This window comes from Zootoca vivipara, chromosome 1, assembly GCF_963506605.1.
Source record: "Zootoca vivipara chromosome 1, rZooViv1.1, whole genome shotgun sequence".
NCBI lineage: Eukaryota > Metazoa > Chordata > Lepidosauria > Squamata > Lacertidae > Zootoca > Zootoca vivipara.
Genome location: NC_083276.1, coordinates 119,853,712 through 119,872,480, shown reverse-complemented (window position 1 = coordinate 119,872,480; position 18,769 = coordinate 119,853,712). Strand labels below are relative to the sequence as shown.

General features: G+C 43.6%; 1 protein-coding gene across 2 annotated transcripts in view; it reads right to left on the bottom strand.

The window, feature by feature from the left end:
• The window catches only part of MFSD6 (major facilitator superfamily domain containing 6), a 44,938-nt gene that overhangs the window by 16,804 nt on the left and 9,365 nt on the right, over positions 1-18,769 (bottom strand). For both annotated transcript variants that reach the window (XR_009558443.1, XM_035136152.2), the window contains exons 2-3: positions 14,151-15,723; positions 6,816-6,913 (exon numbers count right to left, since the gene is read on the bottom strand). Coding sequence is in view for 1 of the 2 variants with exons in the window: in XM_035136152.2 (XP_034992043.2) it covers positions 6,816-6,913; positions 14,151-15,667 (1,615 nt within the window). In the remaining variant the exon portion in view is untranslated. The remainder of the gene's footprint in view (positions 1-6,815; positions 6,914-14,150; positions 15,724-18,769) is intronic.

Genomic DNA, 18,769 nt, shown 5'->3' with positions numbered 1-18,769 from the left:
GTTATGGATGGGGTTGACACAGTCCTCCCAAAGAGGGGTGGTTAACCTTTGTTTTGTACTGAGGGCCACAATGACCATGGTGCCCCCCTCGGGGGGGGGGGTTGTCACATGGCAAAGTGTGTGTTGCCAAAGTATAGAAGTGGCCATGGTAAGAATCGTAGTCCTCAATGCTGCCATCCAAAAAACACATTTTCTACCAACTGTTCTACACTATTTTAATTGTTTGAATCATCTGTTATTAAATCCAGCAAATAAATAAATAATACAAATTTCCAAACGGTGTGTTTTTTGGGAGGGGCTGCTTTCTCCTTGTTGCAAGGAAAAGCTACCTTTAATCGTTTTCTCCTTTTTTAAAAAACCAATTTTAGAAAAGGAACTATTTCCTATTTTCGAAACTGCAGGATCAGAAAGGCTAAACAACAACAACAACCCACAATTCGGTTCCAATCTCATCAATATTGTAAAAGAGCCGCGTGTAATCGGTGTGTACAGTAATTTCAAATCAGCACTGCCAAGCTTCAGCTGCCTGCGATTCTCGTTGCTAGAAGGGGGGGGGGGGGGAACCAGCTATTATTACATTCTGAAATGCATTAGATGCAAACTAGAGTTATCAGGGTTTCTAATTCATTGATTCTGAGAGTCAGGTCAAAGGCTGCCAAGGCATGTCTGCTGCTGCCTGCAAGGTGACACACCTTTGATCTCAACTCTACTAGTTAACATTGTACACACACACACACACACACACACACACACCAAAAATCTGCAATTACAGCTCTCCCATTAAAGTTTACTGCCTCGTTTTGCATCACCTGTGCTTTTAAGTTTACACATCGGGCTGAGCAGTTGCGCTTAACGTGGCATAGGCTGCTTTCACACAACTTGAGTTTATTGAGAGCGCCTACAGTTTCTCTTCTGCATTCCAACCTTCATTTAACAAAATGTCAAACATGTTAATGTCATGATGACAAAGCATGCTGCTGCTGCTTTGAACCAGATATATTCAAGGAACGCCATTCATTGGGCGAAAACCTGTTCCGACTAATCATGTCTTTACAAGCTGTCTTTACTTAACTGTCAGGTGACACTGCCTTCTCCACCCTTGGCGCTGGCAAAGGTCCCAGGTAAATATCTACTTTGGCCGTTAACTATCTGTGGCCTTTTAGAAGCAGGTGGGATGCATTTAATGCATTTTTTCTTTCCTCTTGGTTTTAAAAAGGGGGCTTACCGTCCATTTGTATGGTTCTAGTTACAGGTAGGTAGCCGTGTTGGTCTGAGACGAAACAAAATAAAAAAATTCCTTCAGTAGCACCTTAAAGACCAACTAAGTTTTTATTTTGGTATGAGCTTTCGTGTGCATGCACACTTCTTAAGATATCTGATGAAGTGTGCATGCACACGAAAGCTCATACCAAAATTAAAACTTACCGGTAGTTGGTCTTTAAGGTGCTACTGAAGGAATTTTTTTATTTCATTTGTATGGTTGTTATATTGCTTTGGATTGCCAAGGGCAATATAAAGCGAGGGACAAATTTAAATAAAAACAAAATAAAAAATACTTCTGTGTCACAGATCCTGAGAGACTTGCATTGGGTCCCAGTACGTTTCCGAGCGCAATTCAAAGTGTTGGTGCTGACCTTTGTATGAGGTACGTTTTTTCAATGTAGTCGAAGCAAAATTCCAAGGATGGTTGATACTTGACCAATAAATTATTCTATTCTACTCTACTCTACTCTACTCTACTCTACTCTACTCTACTCTACTCTACTCTACTCTATTCTATTCTTTAAAGCCCTAAATGGCCTTGGTCCTGTATACCTGAAGAAGGATTGCGCAGAGGTGTCAGACTTTTTTGGGGGGGGATTGCCCAAGGTTCTTCAGCTTGGGGGGTGTGCTCAGAAAATCACTAACCCTAAAGACAAGAGCTCAGAATCGCTCGCGTTACAGAAGCAGACAAGCGTCTGCCCGTTCACAAACAAAAGCCAGAAACTGAACACCCAATTGCCGCAGCGGCAGACAAATCTTTGATGCAGTCTTTGATGCAGCAACCAAATTACACAGTCTTTGATGCAGCAACCAATCACCCACCAAATCGCCGCTTACAAGCTGCAGCTCGCGGCTGCAACCAATCACCCGGACCCCCAGTGCACTGCCCATGTATAAGACTAGCCCCATTTTTAAACACTATTTTGGAGTACAAAAAAAACACACCCTCATCTAATACATGGAAAACTACAGTATTTTTTCCCCAGCCTAGCCTATTGCAGTCTGCTTTGACCAGCAACATTTCTCCTGGGTCCCTGGCAAATGTGCCCCCCCCCCCCGGAATCCTTGAAAAGTGGCGATAACAGGGACTGGACCTGAATGCCACTGAGCTGCAAGACTACTCCTCCCCTGAAATCATTTGAAAAGGCCCTGCATAAAGTGCTCCAGTCCTCATAGCTGCTTCTCAAGGGCATCTGGAAATTGTATAGATGGCATCATTTGGATCTTGCGCGTATTAAATTACATTTCATTATCTGATTGCTTCTGCCTGAACAGAATGTACCTAAGAAACGAAAGGGAGGCAGCAGTGAAGGGAAGCGGCTGGCTCTCGGACACCAACTGATTTCATAAGGAGCCCAAACGGCACGCTCTGTTGGCATAAATAAAGGGCAGCAACTCAAAGGAGAACTGCTTAGGGGTTTTAAAAACGAATCTGGAGCCATATGCATCTCCTGGATATTATTGTCACTACCACTTGAAAAGAAGTAGTCTCATATCCAAGAGAAATGTTCGTATCAAGTTCAGGAGAAAATTATTTCTATTTACAAGGCCAACATCCTTAGCTGAAGGCTCTCTCTCTCTCTCTCTCTCTCTCTCTGTGTGTGTGTGTGTGTGCGTGTGTGTGTAAGACAAAGGCATCTTCTGCCACAAGGGATTCAAGAAGGAAGGACACATTACAAGGGAAAATATACTCATGTGTGTGGGCCCCCGAAACATAACCCCCATGTTATGGGGGGGGGCAAGCGCCTGCATTGAAAAATCAGGGCACATATTAAGGGCGCGTCCAGACTGTTGCCATTTTCAGGTGAGATTCTATCACATCCTGGCAAATTCAGGTTGCACAATTAAAGCTGATTTAATGCTCTCAATCAACAAACCTGCTACTCCTCCCAAACAGAAGTAAGGCATGCCATGTAACATCAGTTGCCCTGGGAGTGGGATTCCAGGGGAAGGGGAGGGGGAAAATAAGCTGAGATAGCAGGGGAAGAGAGGAAAATAAGCTGGGATTCCAGGGGAAGAGGGGTGGGAATGAGACAACCACAGGCACCTGCTCCTTCAAGGTGGTCCTCTTCCCCTCCCTCCTCCCACCGCCAACTGGGCCATCTCCCACCAAGTAAAGGTAAAGGGACCCCTGACCATTAGGTCCAGTCATGACCGACTCGGGGGTTGCGCGCTCATCTCGCATTATTGGCCGAGGGAGCCAGCATATAGCTTCCAGGTCATGGGGCCAGCATGACAAAGCCACTTCTGGCGAACAAGAGCGGCACACGGAAACGCCGTTTACCTTCCCGCTGTAGTGGTACCTATTTATCTACTTGCACTTTGACGTGCTTTCGAACTGCTAGGTTGGCAGGAGCTGGGACCAAGCAACGGGAGCTCACCCCGTCACAGGGATTTGAACCGCCGACCTTCTGATCAGCAAGCCCTAGGCTCAGTGGTTTAACGCACAGCGCCACCTGGGTCCCTCTCCCACCAAGTGCAATGTCAAAAAGATGCCAGGAGATGGAGGGAAGGAGGGGAAGACAATGCCTGGCACCTGCTTCAGTGTGTTTCCTCAGATTATCTGAATGATCAGCTTGCTCTGTGCAGGGGTGACCTGCCCAGAAGGTTTCTTGGTCCCAAATTGTTTAGGTCTTTGAATGTCAGCAGCCGTACCTCGAACTTGGCTTGGCATGCCAGTGCAGATCTGTCAGCTGTGTGCATAAAGTTAGGCACTATTAGCTTCGTTTTACAATAGCTGCAGCTTCCAAATCAGGTGCAAAGGTAGTCCTACATGTAGCTCGTTACTTGGGAGGTGACCAATGCATGGACCACCATGGCAAGGTTAGCTGCCACACAGACAAAAGTTGGAAAACGGGGGTCCTGAGCGACTGAGATCCACTTCTATTCTGGTTTTGTACACTCCAGCGTTCTCAATGCACAGTAGATAATAAATCTTGAAATAAAGAAAACAGTGACATTGATTTAGGCAGTTTTCCCCAACCTTGGGTCTCCAGCTTTGGGTTGGTTTTTTTTGGACTACAACTCCCATCACCCCAAATCAGCAGCACCAGTGGTCAGGGATGGATGGGAACTGTAGTGTGAGAACAACTGAAGATCCTAGTTTGGGAAACGCTGATATAGTCCCAAAACAGCTGGAGGGCCAAGTTTGGCCATCACTGGTCTAAGCGCAAGCCAAGATCTCATGGTTGGAGAGGAGACCTGGAAAGTGCAGTACCGTCTAGAAACTCAGAACCAAAAGTGGCGGAGTGGGGGGAGCAGCAGCAGGAGTCAAATAAAGGGTTCCTGTAGCCAAAAAGGGATGTGTGTGTATGTATGTGTATATGCACACACACACCCAAGGCCAAGTTCCTGCAACCTACCCCATATTTTTCTTCTTGAGTCAAACACTCTTCCGTTCTGGCCCTCGCTCCCTTAACTACAGTCGTACCTCGGGTTACGAACACCTCGGCTTGCGAACAGTTCGGGTTACAAACTGCGCACCCCCGGAAGTGTTTTCACCGCGCGTGCACAGAAGCGCCGTGCGCTGTCTGCGCATGCGCAAAATGGCGCTTTGCGCAGCGTTCGGGTTACGAACTGCGATCCGGAACAGATCGCGTTCGTAACCCGAGGTATTACTGTACAGTGGTACCTTGGTTCTCAAACTTAATTCAATCCGGAAGTCCGTTCTGAAACCAAAGCGTTCCAAAACCAAGGCACGCTTTCCCATTGAAAGTAATGCAAAATGGATGAATCCGTTCCAGACTTTTAAAAACAACCCCTAAAATAGCAATTTAACATGAATTTTACTATCTAATGCAGGCATCCCCAAACTGCGGTCCTCCAGGTGTTTTGGCCTACAACTCCCATGATCCCTAGCTAACAGGACCAGTGGTCAGGGATGATGGGAATTGTAGTCCAAAACATCTGGAGGGCTAGATGGGCCGAAGTTTGGGGATGCCTGATCTAACGAGACCATTGATCCATAAAATGAAAGTAATAAATAATGTACTACAGTCACACAATCAATCAATCTATCTATCAATCAATCAGTAGTTGAACTGGGTTCCACACAGTCACAAAAACAAAACGAGCTGCGAAAACAAAAATGGAAAATTAATAGGAAAAACAGACAGACCTCAGCTAAACACTCAAAACAGAAGTGTGGCACTCAAATCGGAAGCGTAACACTCAAAATGAGGCATGTTCAGCTTCCGAAAAAGTTCGCAAACCGGAACACTTCCAGGTTTGCAGGGTTCCAAGTTGTTTGAGTACCATGGCATTTGAGAACCAAGGTACCACTGTTTTTCTTGTCTAGGTTGGTTTCAGTGTTCATGATGACACGGTTGCAATTCAAACGAAAAGATGGATTAAAGGAATTTGTACGAATGAGCACTGATTATTCTGAGCACTGAGTTTTGGGATTGAATGTCTGAGTGCGATTTTTGGGATTCGCAACGAGTTTTGGGATTCGCAGCACGTGAGTGCAAATCTAACAAGGTTATGTTTATAAAACGTCAAACAGCAACTCATGTGTGAAAAGCACCATTAGACAGTCTTCCCCAACCTGGTGTCCTCTAGATGTTTTTGGGCTAGGCCTCCACATCCTCACTGACCCCAGGTTGAGGAAGTGCTGGCAAAATATCTTCAAAGCACAAGCCTTTTTGCATCCCTTTGCATACAATCTGTCCAATTATTTTCCACGCCAGTCATTTCTTTCCAGACTTCATTGACCTTCATCCTGATTCACAAAACGCCACTGATAACTGGGGAACACTGAAGAGAACCGGTTATTCCGGAACGTTTACCCGGGTGCGTTTTATTTTTTTAAGATCTGATGCTAAAAAGCAATGGCCTCCTTTCTGTTGCACAATGTGAGAAAATCAGCAAGTTTCAGGGATTTGAATGCCTTATAGACAGGAATAGGCTGAAGTCTGCCAGCAACAAAGGGTTATTGGCAGAAGGCACAAGCTTCCGTTTGAGCTCCTGTCCCCTTTGTTTGGTTATCAAGGTGTGTTCTGCCATTTCACTGTTTGCTTAGGTGAAAAGCCACAGAATTAGAGGTCAACTGAAGAAACCACCTCCAGATATTAAACTTGCACAGAGCTTTAAAAAAAGCATCCCTTGGGTTATTTACTGATAGGTACAAGAACATAGAAAAGGGACCCAGGTGGTGCTGTGGTTAAACCACTGAGCCTAGGGCTTGCTGATCAGAAGGTCGGCGGTTCGAATCCCTGTGACGGGGCAAGCTCCCGTTGCTTGGTCCCAGCTCCTGCCAACCTAGCAGTTCGAAAGCACGTCAAAATGCAAGTAGATAAATAGGAACCGCTACAGCGGGAAGGTAAACGGCGTTTCCATGTGCTGCTCTGGTTTGCCAGAAGTGGCTTTGTCATGCTGGCCACATGACCTGGAAGCTACACGCCGGCTCCCTCGGCCAATAATGCGAGATGAGCGCCGCAACCGCAGAGTCGGTCACGACTGGACCTAATGGGCAGGGGTCCCTTTACCTTACAAGAACATAGACGGACTTTTAGTTCATGCAACCCAGGATCAGAAGTCCACCACCGTCTTACCTTGAAGAACTTCCATAGGCAAAACTGTCCAAGCATTTTCCAGGTAGGAGATGTAAATATAACGAGCTGTGTTACAAGCAAGGCCGATATACAGGACTCTAAAGGTAGGAAAGAAAGAAAATGACACGGGCTAGTTTAATGTTTGCCATGTCTTGCACATACTAACTAAACGAACAAACGAACAGTTACTAGGCTGGCTTAGAACTATTTTACTGGCAGTTTTATACAAGGTAGAAGTTTAAATAAATGAATGTACTTGAGTTCTAATTTCCAGCTACTGCTCTATAACAGTTCTTCCCAGATAGCTCCTTTTCTGAGTTATTCGTTCATTGTGCTTCCTTGCATTAATATGGACCTGGCCATTTTCAAGTTAGGAAAAAATAGGGGGCAGGCAAACTTCAACGTTAGTGCTGTCTCCTGCCCCCACCTCCAAGACTCTTGTAAAAAAAGAGGCTGCGGTGCTTCATGTACCGAACTGGAGGAAGGAAACCAGGTATCAACTTAACCATTATGCAAGGGGAGATGCGTAGTTCTATACTGGGGAGGGGGAGGAGTGTACAGTCTGCAAGGACTGAAATAAAGTAAAATGAAGCATGAGTGTCAAGAATTGTTGCAGGAAGGGAAGGTACCTTTCCTAGACTTCCCATCGTTTGTTTCTAAACTTGCGCCATGAAAGGCTCCTCCCACAAACTAAAATGAAGATTATAACTTTCAAAAAGTATTTAGAGCCCAGTATGGCACAATGTTCAAGCGGAAAGACTGGGATCTGGGAGAGCAGGGTTCAAATTCTTACTCTGCCATGAAGCTCAATCTGTGACCTTTGGTCAGTCAGTGTCTGTCAGCCTAACCTACCTCACAGGTAGGTTGTTGTGAAGGTAATATGAAGATTGGGGAGAGGCATGTACCTCCTCTGAGGAAAGGTGGGCTTTGATATATAATAAATAAAAAGTTAGAAGGCAAGTATTGGCACTGAAAGGGGAGTTGCGAATACCTGGATCACCTGACAGAAGAAAAACAACAGCTAATGTGAAAATCTTTAATAACAATTTTAAAAACACAACAACTTTTAGCCATTACGTGCTGACAGCTGGTTGGCATGGAGAAATTGTATTATATGAATAGGACACAAATTATCCAGTGAAAAAGTACAATTAAGCATAACCAGTTATGCAGGGTTTTTAAAAAATGTTTTGTTTAAAAAACGTTTCATAAAATGTATTTGGGAGGTGGCAGAATGAAATATTTTAAAACCGTTTCCAGTCTTTAGAGACACTGTTTATGGCATTCACATGCTATTTACACAGCTCTGGTAGTCTCTAAGTTTATAGCATCTTAAGTGTCTAGTATAAACAACAGACTAGGAAGCATATCCCATATCCAACCAGTTACTCAAGAATGGACTCTTATTTGCTTGTACTCTTTGTTAACAAAGCCTTCCGAAGAAGACAATAAAACACTTAGCAAAATTCCTGGCTAAACAAGGTGAATAAAATAATAATTTTATCAACTGAAATTAATTATTTTCACACATTTCATAATGTCTCTTCATTAAAAAAACAAGACTTATGAAGTTAATACTGGAATACTCCAGAATACTCAGACAGCAGCCACTGATAATCACAAGAGCTATGAATAACTGCCCTGAGACCTCTGGGTATAGGGTGGTATATTATTAATTATTAATAATAATAATGGGTCAAGTCACTTTTAGATGTATGCATGCTGAACATCACTGCCAAGACTACCTCCCCTTTTTGTATACATTGGCCCACTGTGTGCAAGAGAGCTTTCAATCATTTTTTAAAAGCACAAAGTTTTCTTTGGTGATATGTAGTTCAAATATTGTGAGAAACAGAGGATGAATTATCGGCATTCACTTTTGCCCCACCCCCAGTGTCATTTCTGATTTGTGTGCATCCCATAATACCCTTGCTTACTCAGCTCTTTTCTATCTGCAGAATTCGAAGGGAAGTCCATCCGAAGAAATAATTTATACACACAAAGGAGAACAAAGCAGTCAGTCAGATATTACTCTGTGCAATGCTATTCTTCCAGAAAAAGGAGTGCTGGAACTCACGCCTCCCTTGTTCTCTTATACAGTGGTACCTTGGTTCCCAAACGGCTTAGTTGTCAGACAAATCGGCTCCCGAACGCCCCAAACCCAGAAGCAAGTGTGAATGTTTTTCGGAAGCCAAAGCTCCTGCAGCCAATTGGAAGCTGCACCTTGGTTTTTAAACGGTTCTGGGAGTCAAACGGAGCCCCTGAATGGATTAAGTTTGAGAACCAAGGTACCACTGTAATGCCATTGGTGCCCACCTGAGAGGTGCCAGAACTGAGTTCCGGCTGGAGGGGAAAAAAGCCTGTATTCCCAAAGAAAGAAGTGGCTATTCATTGTTGTCCCTTGCCTCTTTGAGAATCTTCAGAACTAAAGATTCACATTCCATTTCCTGCAGACCCAATTCATTAGCCGTATCGCACGGCTACCTTCTTGGCGAGTGATCCTCTCCTATGTCATAAATAACACTACCCCCACCGATACTGTCAAGTGTGACACATGTGTGCATCCTTATTTTTTTTAGATTTTAGGCAAAATATATTGAGCTGTCTTTGTGTGTAAAGGGCATTATTATACCCGCACAACTCGTATTTCTGTTACTTTTCCATTGCAGCTTTTCTGGTTCTTCTACATTTCTTTTGTACAGTCAAATCTCGGGTTACAGACGCTTCGGGTTGCACATTTTGGGGTTGCACACCCCACTGAACCCAGAAGTACCGGAACGGGTTACTTCCGGGTTTCGGCACTTGTGCATGCGAAGCGCCAAATCATGACCCGCGCATGCACAGAAGCAACCCGAGCATCCACTGTATTAGGATAGCTTAAGTGTATGCAAACACCAAGTGTGACATGATTTCTAAGAGGGCATAATGACATATGCTGTATCTATCCCCATTTCCAAATAATTGATTTTTTGTGTGCCATAAATAAATAAATGTGCTTTTGTTTTTCCACATACTGTGCTTTCTGGCTTCGCACTCTATCTTCCCACTGTTGAGCCATTTTCTGAAATGACTCCAGGCCTGCATTAGAGCTAGATTTTGAAATATTGTTGTCATGAGAACATTCCAATATGTATTTGTTTTCTAGCATACATACATTCCAATACGTATTTGTTTTCTAGCATACATTTCCTACCTCTTCCATCTTGGAACATGTGGAACTGAATGATAATTGGGCAATCCCTATCCTTTTTTTTTTGGCAACTTCAATATGCTTTGAAATCGTGGCAGCTTTCTGCCCATGTGCTCTACGTGGGGCTACCTTTGAAGGTGACTCAGAAACTACAACTAATCCAGAATGCTGCAGCTAGACTGGTGACTGGGAGTGGCCGCCGAGACCATATAAAGCGGTCCTGAAAGACCAGTACGTTTCCAAGCACAATTCAAGTGTTGGTGCTGACCTTTAAAGCCCTAAACGGCTTTGGCCCTGTACACCCGAAGGGGCATCTCCACCCCCATCGTTCAACCCGGACACTGAGGTCCAGCTCCGAGGGCCTTCTGGCGGTTCCCTCACTGCGAGAAGTGAGGTTACAGGGAACCAGGCAGAGGGCCTTCTCGGTAGTGGCACCCGCCTTGTGGAATTCCCTCCCATCAGATGTCAAGGAAATAAACTACTATCTGACTTTTAGAAGACATCCAGCTCTACAATTCTATAATTCTATGGTTCCCAGGTGGTCTGCCATCCAGGCAACTAGCAAGGCCCAGACATGTGTGCCATCAAACCATAACCAAAACCGCTACCTCATTCATTTCCCTTTTCAGATCATGAATGGGAAAAGCAGAAACATAAAGCCCAATGCAGATATATGTGATAGTCTTAAGTGAAAAAAGAATGCAGCTCGCCATGTAGGAACATAAGATGATGTTTTTCATCTAGTTCACTGTACTGACAGCGACTCTGAAGGGTTTCAGACAATGAGATATTGCCAGCCCTACTTGGAGGGACCTGGGATTTTTCCATGCAAGAACATAACTCTACCGCTGAGCTACGGAAACCCATTTCAACTATGGCGTGGATTGGTGCAATCTTGCTATTTGCTTGGTTAACAGCCAACAGCGTAACCTCTTAATGAAGATCTGCTATGAACAGCAAACTTTGAAAAATGCACGTATCTCTATAATGACACTGAAGTGAAACTGCATTTAAAGGAAGGAAAAATAGAATTCTTGCAGTGGGGCAAACTTTTCATAGTACAGTACCTTCAATACGCCAATCACACACTTTCTCCGATGCTAGAGTTAACCAGACTGGAAGATTATTTTATATTATGTTGCTACCAATAAAATAATATATATATATTTATATATAAACATATAAAAATATAAAAAATATAAAAAATATAAAAATATATAAAATATAATAATAAAATAAAATAGCAGCGAGTGACCTACCTCTGTGTCACAGAATATTTTGTTACCTAAGGCAGAAAATCTTCCTCAATCATTTGGCAAAACAAAATGGTACACATAAAATAATTCAAAGATGAAAGGTCATAAATATATTTCCTGGGATGTGGGGGCGGGTGTGTGTGTTATGTAGCATTTGGGAATTTGAACAGGAGCAGGTGAATTTTGTGGACCAAACATTTATACTACCGGTACATCAGAAACCAAAGTTCTTTTAAATCAACCTCCCAAAACTGGGTTTTCTTAAGGGTGGCATTGCTTTAAATGCATACTTGTGTTTTTTCTCCAAGCAAAACATGCAGAAAATTACAGTTTGGTCATTAGTTTTGCCAAGACTTTCCCTTGAAAGGTACTCTTATTTCTTTTATTTAAAAAATCCTTCCAGTAGCACCTTAGAGACCAACTAAGTTTGTCAGCGTGGCAGAGAGATATTGAGTCTATGTGATGTCGCCCAACATTACAGTGCTGGCCGAGGCAAAGTCACAGATGCCGAATATTTCCCCTGTGGCAGCTTTTGAAAGATCATCTTTCAAGGTTAGGCACTGGGAACTCTATTCGACCCCACTGACGGTTATTATCCATGCTATGGAGAACAATGCATTTGCGCCAGTTAAGATCTAAGCCTGAGGCTATAATCCTATACCCACTTTCCTTTGAATAGGCTTTGTTAAACTCAATGGGACGATTGCAAAAGGGCTCACTTTTGAGTACTGTACAGGTTTGCACTGTTAAGGTACAGGTTGGCTATATCCAAGTGAATTACACTCAGGGTGGGGCCCACTGAAATCACACCAAATATGACTCAGTGGGATACAACTCAGGCAATTCCAGCTGGTCCACTCACGGTCTTACTTAATAGCTGGTTTGCATGCATGCATTTGAAGGTCCGAATCATTTGCCCCACCCTGTTCAAAACATCTCCGCAGTGTCTGGTTTTATGCAAAAAAAAAAACCCCAACCTTTCTCATGCAGTTTCTTGAACTGGCTTCAGGCTGACAGTTGTCATGCAGAGCAATTTATTAATCTGTAATCCTAACAGTGGCTGGTACCATGTTATGTGGGAGAAATGAAACCATCAACAGGTTAAAATGTCTTTTAAATAAAAATAAAAATCTAGAAAATACTGGGAAAATCCAGAAAATAGCTCCTCAAATACTGACGTATCTAATAGATCAGATATAATAATACTGTTCAGATTTACATACAGTGGTACCTCGGGTTAAGAACTTAATTCGTTCCGGAGGTCCGTTCTTAACCTGAAACTGTTCTTAACCTGAGGTACCACTTTAGCCGCCGCCGCCGCCACACGATTTCTGTTCTCATCCTGAAGTAAAGTGCTTAACCCGAGGTACTACTCCCGGGTTAGCGGAGTCTGTAACCCGAAGCGTTTGTAACCCAAGATACCACTGTAGTTCTTTTAACCATTCAAAGAATTTCACAGGTATATTCCAAGTATAACCCTTACAAGAGCTCTTTAAGGTGAGTTATTATTATGCTTCAAATTGCACATCAGAAGAATGAAGCTTAGAAAGAGTGGCTTTCTTAAGACCACCTAGTGCGGTTTTGCCACATGTGAAATTTGAACGAAGGACTATCCCGATTCACACCTTAAGCTATGTACACACCCACCAATAATTTTGGAACTGTAGTTTCCCCCAAAAGAGCTGCAATTCCCAGCACTCTTAAACCACAGTTCCCTAATTCTTCCCAGATGAGGGTGGGACACAGATGTGCTTTAAATACATACACAGCTTCACTCCCCTGAGCTGCAATCTTAAACCCACTTACTTGGGAGTAAGTCCCACTCACTTTAATATAACTTGGTTCTTTGTAGATATGCTTAGGATTGCACCGTTTTGCCATCACAATTCTTTTGCACTTTCGGATGCGGCGGCAAATCTTTGGCTCTCCAAATGATCCAACCAACTCCCGGCAGCCCCAGGAATCAGGACTGATGGGAGCTCTAATCCAGCAACACATGGAGGGCCAAAGTTTCCTTGCACTGTTAAAGTCGTACCTTGGATCCTGAACGCCTTGCGAGTCGAACGTTTTGGCTCCCGAACGCCACAAACCCGGAAGTGAGTGTTCCGGTTTGCAAACATTATTTGGAACCCAAACGTCCGACGGGGCTTCCGATTGGCCACAGGACCTTCCTGCAGCCAATCGGAAGCCGCGCTTTGGTTTCCGAACGTTTTGGAAGTCAAACGGACTTCCAGAACGGATTCCATTCGACTTCCAAGGTACGACTACCTATTCCGGCGTATAAGACGACTGGGTGTATAAGACGACCCCCAACTTTCCCAGTTGAAATATAGAGTTTGGGATATACCGGCGTATAAGACGACCCCCGACTTTTGAGAAGATCTTCCTGGGTTAAAAAGTAGTCTTATATGCAGGAATAATACGGATTTTATCAGTATTATTATCACTTTATGTATGTTAAATTTTAAGGAATGAGATTATTAACTTATTTTTATTTATTACCCCCTGCTTATTTGGTTATTATTATCTTTCTCCTTGTCCTGACCATCCCCCTGTGGCCATATTCACAATCTTTCAATTTGGCTGGGCCCTACACTTAACTAGCCCGGAACAATCTACCAGAGAGAAGGTCGCCGCCCATGGGACAGAGGGACATTGATGAATGATAACCCAGCTTTTACCTTGGGTTTTAATAGGTTTAATAGGTTTTATTGGTAACCATGTATGTAATGTATTTTTGTTAGTGTTTGTCCTTTTGATGCTATGGCCTGTCGGCTACGCAAATAAAGTTTGATTTGATTTGATTTGATTTGATTTGATACAGTATATATCTATGTTTGGTGCAACACTGACAACGGCTAGTCAACCACCACCATACTGTTTGCTTACCTGATGTGTCCAATTAGCTCGATCAACTTGTGGCTGAAGAAATACGCGGTCAGTTCGGACACGTGACTCAGGACGGAGCAGACCCCGAAGAGCGTGGTGGTGCCGTTCAAGTCCTCCAAGTGCCAGTAAAGGAAGGTGAACACAAATCCGTACCCAAAGCCCATGAACCAAGCTACAAAGAGCACGGAGCCATATTGGATACTGCAGAGCAGCTTTATCAAGTCCCAGAAACTAAAGGAGGGCGACTGGCTTGTGTCACTCGGGGTGTCATTGGAGGAGTCGTGGGAGGAGTTCCTGTCCACCTGGGAGATGTCCCCATCTTTGCTTTGGTTCTCCTCTTGCTTGTAGTGGTTGTAGTGGAACCGGAACTGGGTGGCCACAACCAAGGAGAGTGTCATTAGCACACCAAAGACGATGAAAACAATCCTGTAGTTCTTGTATTCCGGGGCTTTGCAGCCTTGCCCTTCGATGAGCACATCGATACGGGTGGCGTCGATGCCGATTCCTACCGAGAGCATGGCCAGGCCCCAGCCCAGAGAGCCCCACATGCGCTGGAGCCCGTAGCGATCTCGGTGCTTGCCGAGGTACTGCAGGGTGATCGTGTCCACAATCGTGACCGACGACGCGCTGAAAAACTCCCCTATGATAACAACCATCAGGATGAGCAGGAAGATCGCCTCCACTTCCTGGTGATCGTAGACGAGAGTGGCAGCCCCGGTGGTGGCGGCAGGAGGCACTGTCGGAGGGGTTAAATTCCCCAACGATCCGGCAGTAACGATGCCTTTCGGAGTACTGTGAGTAACCACGCTCTCTTCGGACCTCAACATGTTCCGCGTGGTGAGAGGGAATGTGGTTTCAGGAGGAGCTGAGCTCGCCGCCACCAAGCTATAAGAAGAAACGTCTCTTTTCCTCCGGCCCTCTGGCGACGCAGCCCGGGTGGTAGGAATCGCCGAAGGGAGGGAGACGTTTTGCGTGGTTGCCGTCGAGAGGTGGCTGGCGTTGGTAGGAGAGACTGGCGGCAGGAACTTTGGTACGCACCTTAAGGTAGCCGGTTTGACGAACCCGATTCCCAAATTGAACAGCACCCAACACAAAAGGGAGAAGAGGAGGACGACTTTCCCTTTTTTGAAGCGGTCCGCCACCACACCCCAGAACGGAGCGCTGCAGAACTCAATGAAGTACCTGATGCCCACCAGCAGCCCGCTCTGGCTGGGCGTCATGCCCAGCTGCTTGTAATACACAGGAAGCAGTGGGTAGAGCGAACCGTAAGCAGCATAAAAGAAAAAATAAAAGACTTTGGAGATCAGGAGATCGTTGTTCACTTTGACACAGTGCTTTTCGAGCCAATCCAGTTCCTCGTCCGGAATGGTGGTGGTGGTCTCTGTCGAAGGTGTATCGCTTTGGGTTTGGGGGTCTGGCTCCTTGGAAATCCCGTTGAAAGGGTCAGCGAGCACATACTTCCTCTTTTGCTCCTCTTCGTCGTCGGTTAAAATAGCTACTTTGTCGTCGGCTGCCATGGCTTATTGTCAGCATGAGCTATGTGCCCAGATCTCCCAACTTTAATTCAAGTAGTCTGTGGAAACACACAAGAATCACCACGGTTAAAACACCATGCTTAAATATAGGCTAAAATATAGACCAGGGATGGAGAACATGGCAATGTTCAGACGTTGCTGGACTACAACTCCCATCAGCCCCAGCCAGAATGGCCAACAGTCGTGGATGATAGGAAATATAGTCCATTAATTTCCAGGGGGCCACAGCCTCCCCATTGTAATATACTCATTTCCTATGGAATAAAGTATGTATTTTATCATTTAAGGTTACAGCTCAGGATCTCAAGCATGACTTAAGGCTGAACACAAACTAATTAGTCCTTACTTAGAGAGATATGGCAGCAATGAATAACTCCATTTTTTACTAACAACCTTGATCCTTCCTACTGTAACATAAGACCCTTGGAACATCAGTAAATACAGAACTAATAAACCAGATGTAAAAGAAATAAACAACTATCTGATATTTAGAACACACCTGTAGGCAGCCCTGTTTAGGGACGTTTTAAATGACTAATGTTTTAATGTATTTTTAATCTTTTCTTGGAAGCCGCCCAGAGTAGCTGGGGAAGCCCAGCCAGATGGGCGGGGTATAAATAAATAATTATTATTATTACTACTATTATTATTATTAGCCAAGAAATCTCCAGTTCTTATTACCGGTATATGAATGACAGTAGCTACTCCAATAAGGAAAGGACAAAGGATTATTAAAGACAGGTACCTGAAGTGTCTCTGAGAAATTAATGCCAAAGTTTATTTATGCATCATTAATTACTTATTAAATTTCTGCTTGCCCACCTTCCTTCCAAAGGAGCCCAGCGCAGCCAGCAAGAAGGGATAAAACATTAAAAGCACCATTAAAAAATGTCTTCTAAACAATTTCCGGAAAAGTTATTATTCTAAAAATGAAACCTTCATCTGGTTGTAAATATTAAGATTATACCAGCAGGAATGGCCTTTCTGTCAAAAAAATAAAATAAAATTTAAATCAAGTCTTACTGACTAGTGATTTAAATTGTGATTTAGGGCTTTTCACCTCAGGGGAAGAGGGCAAAAGAGTCAGTAAGCAGGCAGCTTTCGCGAGCTTTTTACAGTCGCTTCCACAAGAGGAATTCATCCTTTCCACATTCTTATACAAAATGACAGGATCCGTACTTCTTGGACTTTGGGGGATATCAGAAAAATAAAAATGGGAGACAGCTATTCAGCACGCCCTAGTAAAACAGCGTCACAGCCTGTAGCACTTCGTGCAAATATATCGAAAAGATAGAATCGAGAGGCAATTAAAAGAGTTAACAGAGGCAGAATCACACTGCGGTTTCTTTCACTGTACAAAGAGTGAAGATAGAGATACGTTTAGTAGATGAAAAGTCGAACAAGGTCTGGGTTCAAATGCCACTCTTTTGTTGGGCTCGGGGGCAAGTTGCATTTATTTTCTGCACACAAAAAAAAGGGGAGTGTGCCCATAGGAAAAAACTTCCTGTTATATCACACACAATTACTATCCAAAGGCTGTGGCAAAACCATGAAGCCTATACTGCTTCTTTTTAGATTAGATCTATGTGTTTTAGGCAATAGATCCTTCCTTAGTTCTTCACAAGGTAAAGGTAAAGGGACCCCTGACCATTAGGTCCAGTCGTGACCGACTCTGGGGTTGCGCGCTCATCTCGCATTATTGGCCGAGGGAGCCGGCGTATAGTTTCCAGGTCATGTGGCCAGCATGACAAAGCCGCTTCTGGCAAACCAGAGCAGCACATGGGAACGCCGTTTACCTTCCTGCTGTAGCGGTTCCGATTTATCTACTTGCATTTTGGCGTGCTTTCGAACTGCTAGGTTGGCAGGAGCTGGGACCAAGCGGCGGGAGCTCACCCCGTCACAGGGATTCGAACCGCCAACCTTCTGGTCATCAAGCCCTAGGCTCTGTGATTTAACCACAGCGCCACCTGGGTCCCTACTAGTATTTGAGCCATATTTGACTGATCTGTTGGCCTAATCTTTATTGACCAATCTTGTGAGTTCTTCACAAGATTGGTCAATAAAGATTAGGCCAACAGATCAGTCAAATATGGCTCAAATACTGGGTCAGGTTTTTTTAAGCATTAATTTTATTAGAACAGCAACAACAAAAGAGGGATTAGTCTTCAAGGGCCTTGGTATTTCTGCCAACTCCTTAATAGTAATTTGAAACAATCAAATTAGCTTTTATAACATCATAATGTAGGGGTATCATCCAACTGGCAAGCTTTCTGGAGACAGGGTTTGTATAAATTAGCTTAATAACTAAAACAAGAACTGATTGCAATCTCTTCACTTGTATTACTGGGGATATGGGATGGGCAAAATGAAGGCAAATTGGATAAAGTATTGATTCTATTACTTTTTTTGTTAGCTGCTTGGATGTTTATCGCAAGACATATTTAGAAGAGCTAAATAAGGACGGTGAAATCTGGCCCATGGCTACTGATGACAAATTAATTCAAAAATTAAGATATAGTAGAGTAGAAACAAAAAATAATATTCAATTTCAACAACTAGGCAAAAAACTATTTTATGACAACAATGTTTATATGCCTCCAGGGAAATATGGCACTATTTGGAATTCTTAATAACTCTTCAGCTTCAAGTGAGAATACAGTGGTGCCTCGCAAGACAAAATTAATTCGTTCCATGAGTCGTTTTGCATAGCAAAAATCTCGTCTTGCGGTTTTCCAATGTAAAAGCAAAGCAAAAAAAAAAATGCAAAAAAATCGCCTTGTGAAGCACGGCCATAGAAAAATTCGTCTTGCGAATCAACAAAAAGATCGCAAAACGCTTTCGTCTTGCGAGTTTTTTGTTGCGCGAGGCATTCGTCTTGCGAGGTACCACTGTATAATAAAACTCTGAGGACAATATCCTGATATTACAAATAAAACATTTTATTTTTATTTTTAGAAAGGGCATACTACTACCCTCCAATATCAATAATTATCCTTCTCCCCAGTGGCTGTAAATGCAACAACCCCAATTTGTATGGTTTGGATATGTTTAATTTTAATTCAATTGTATGTTTCCTACTTTGTA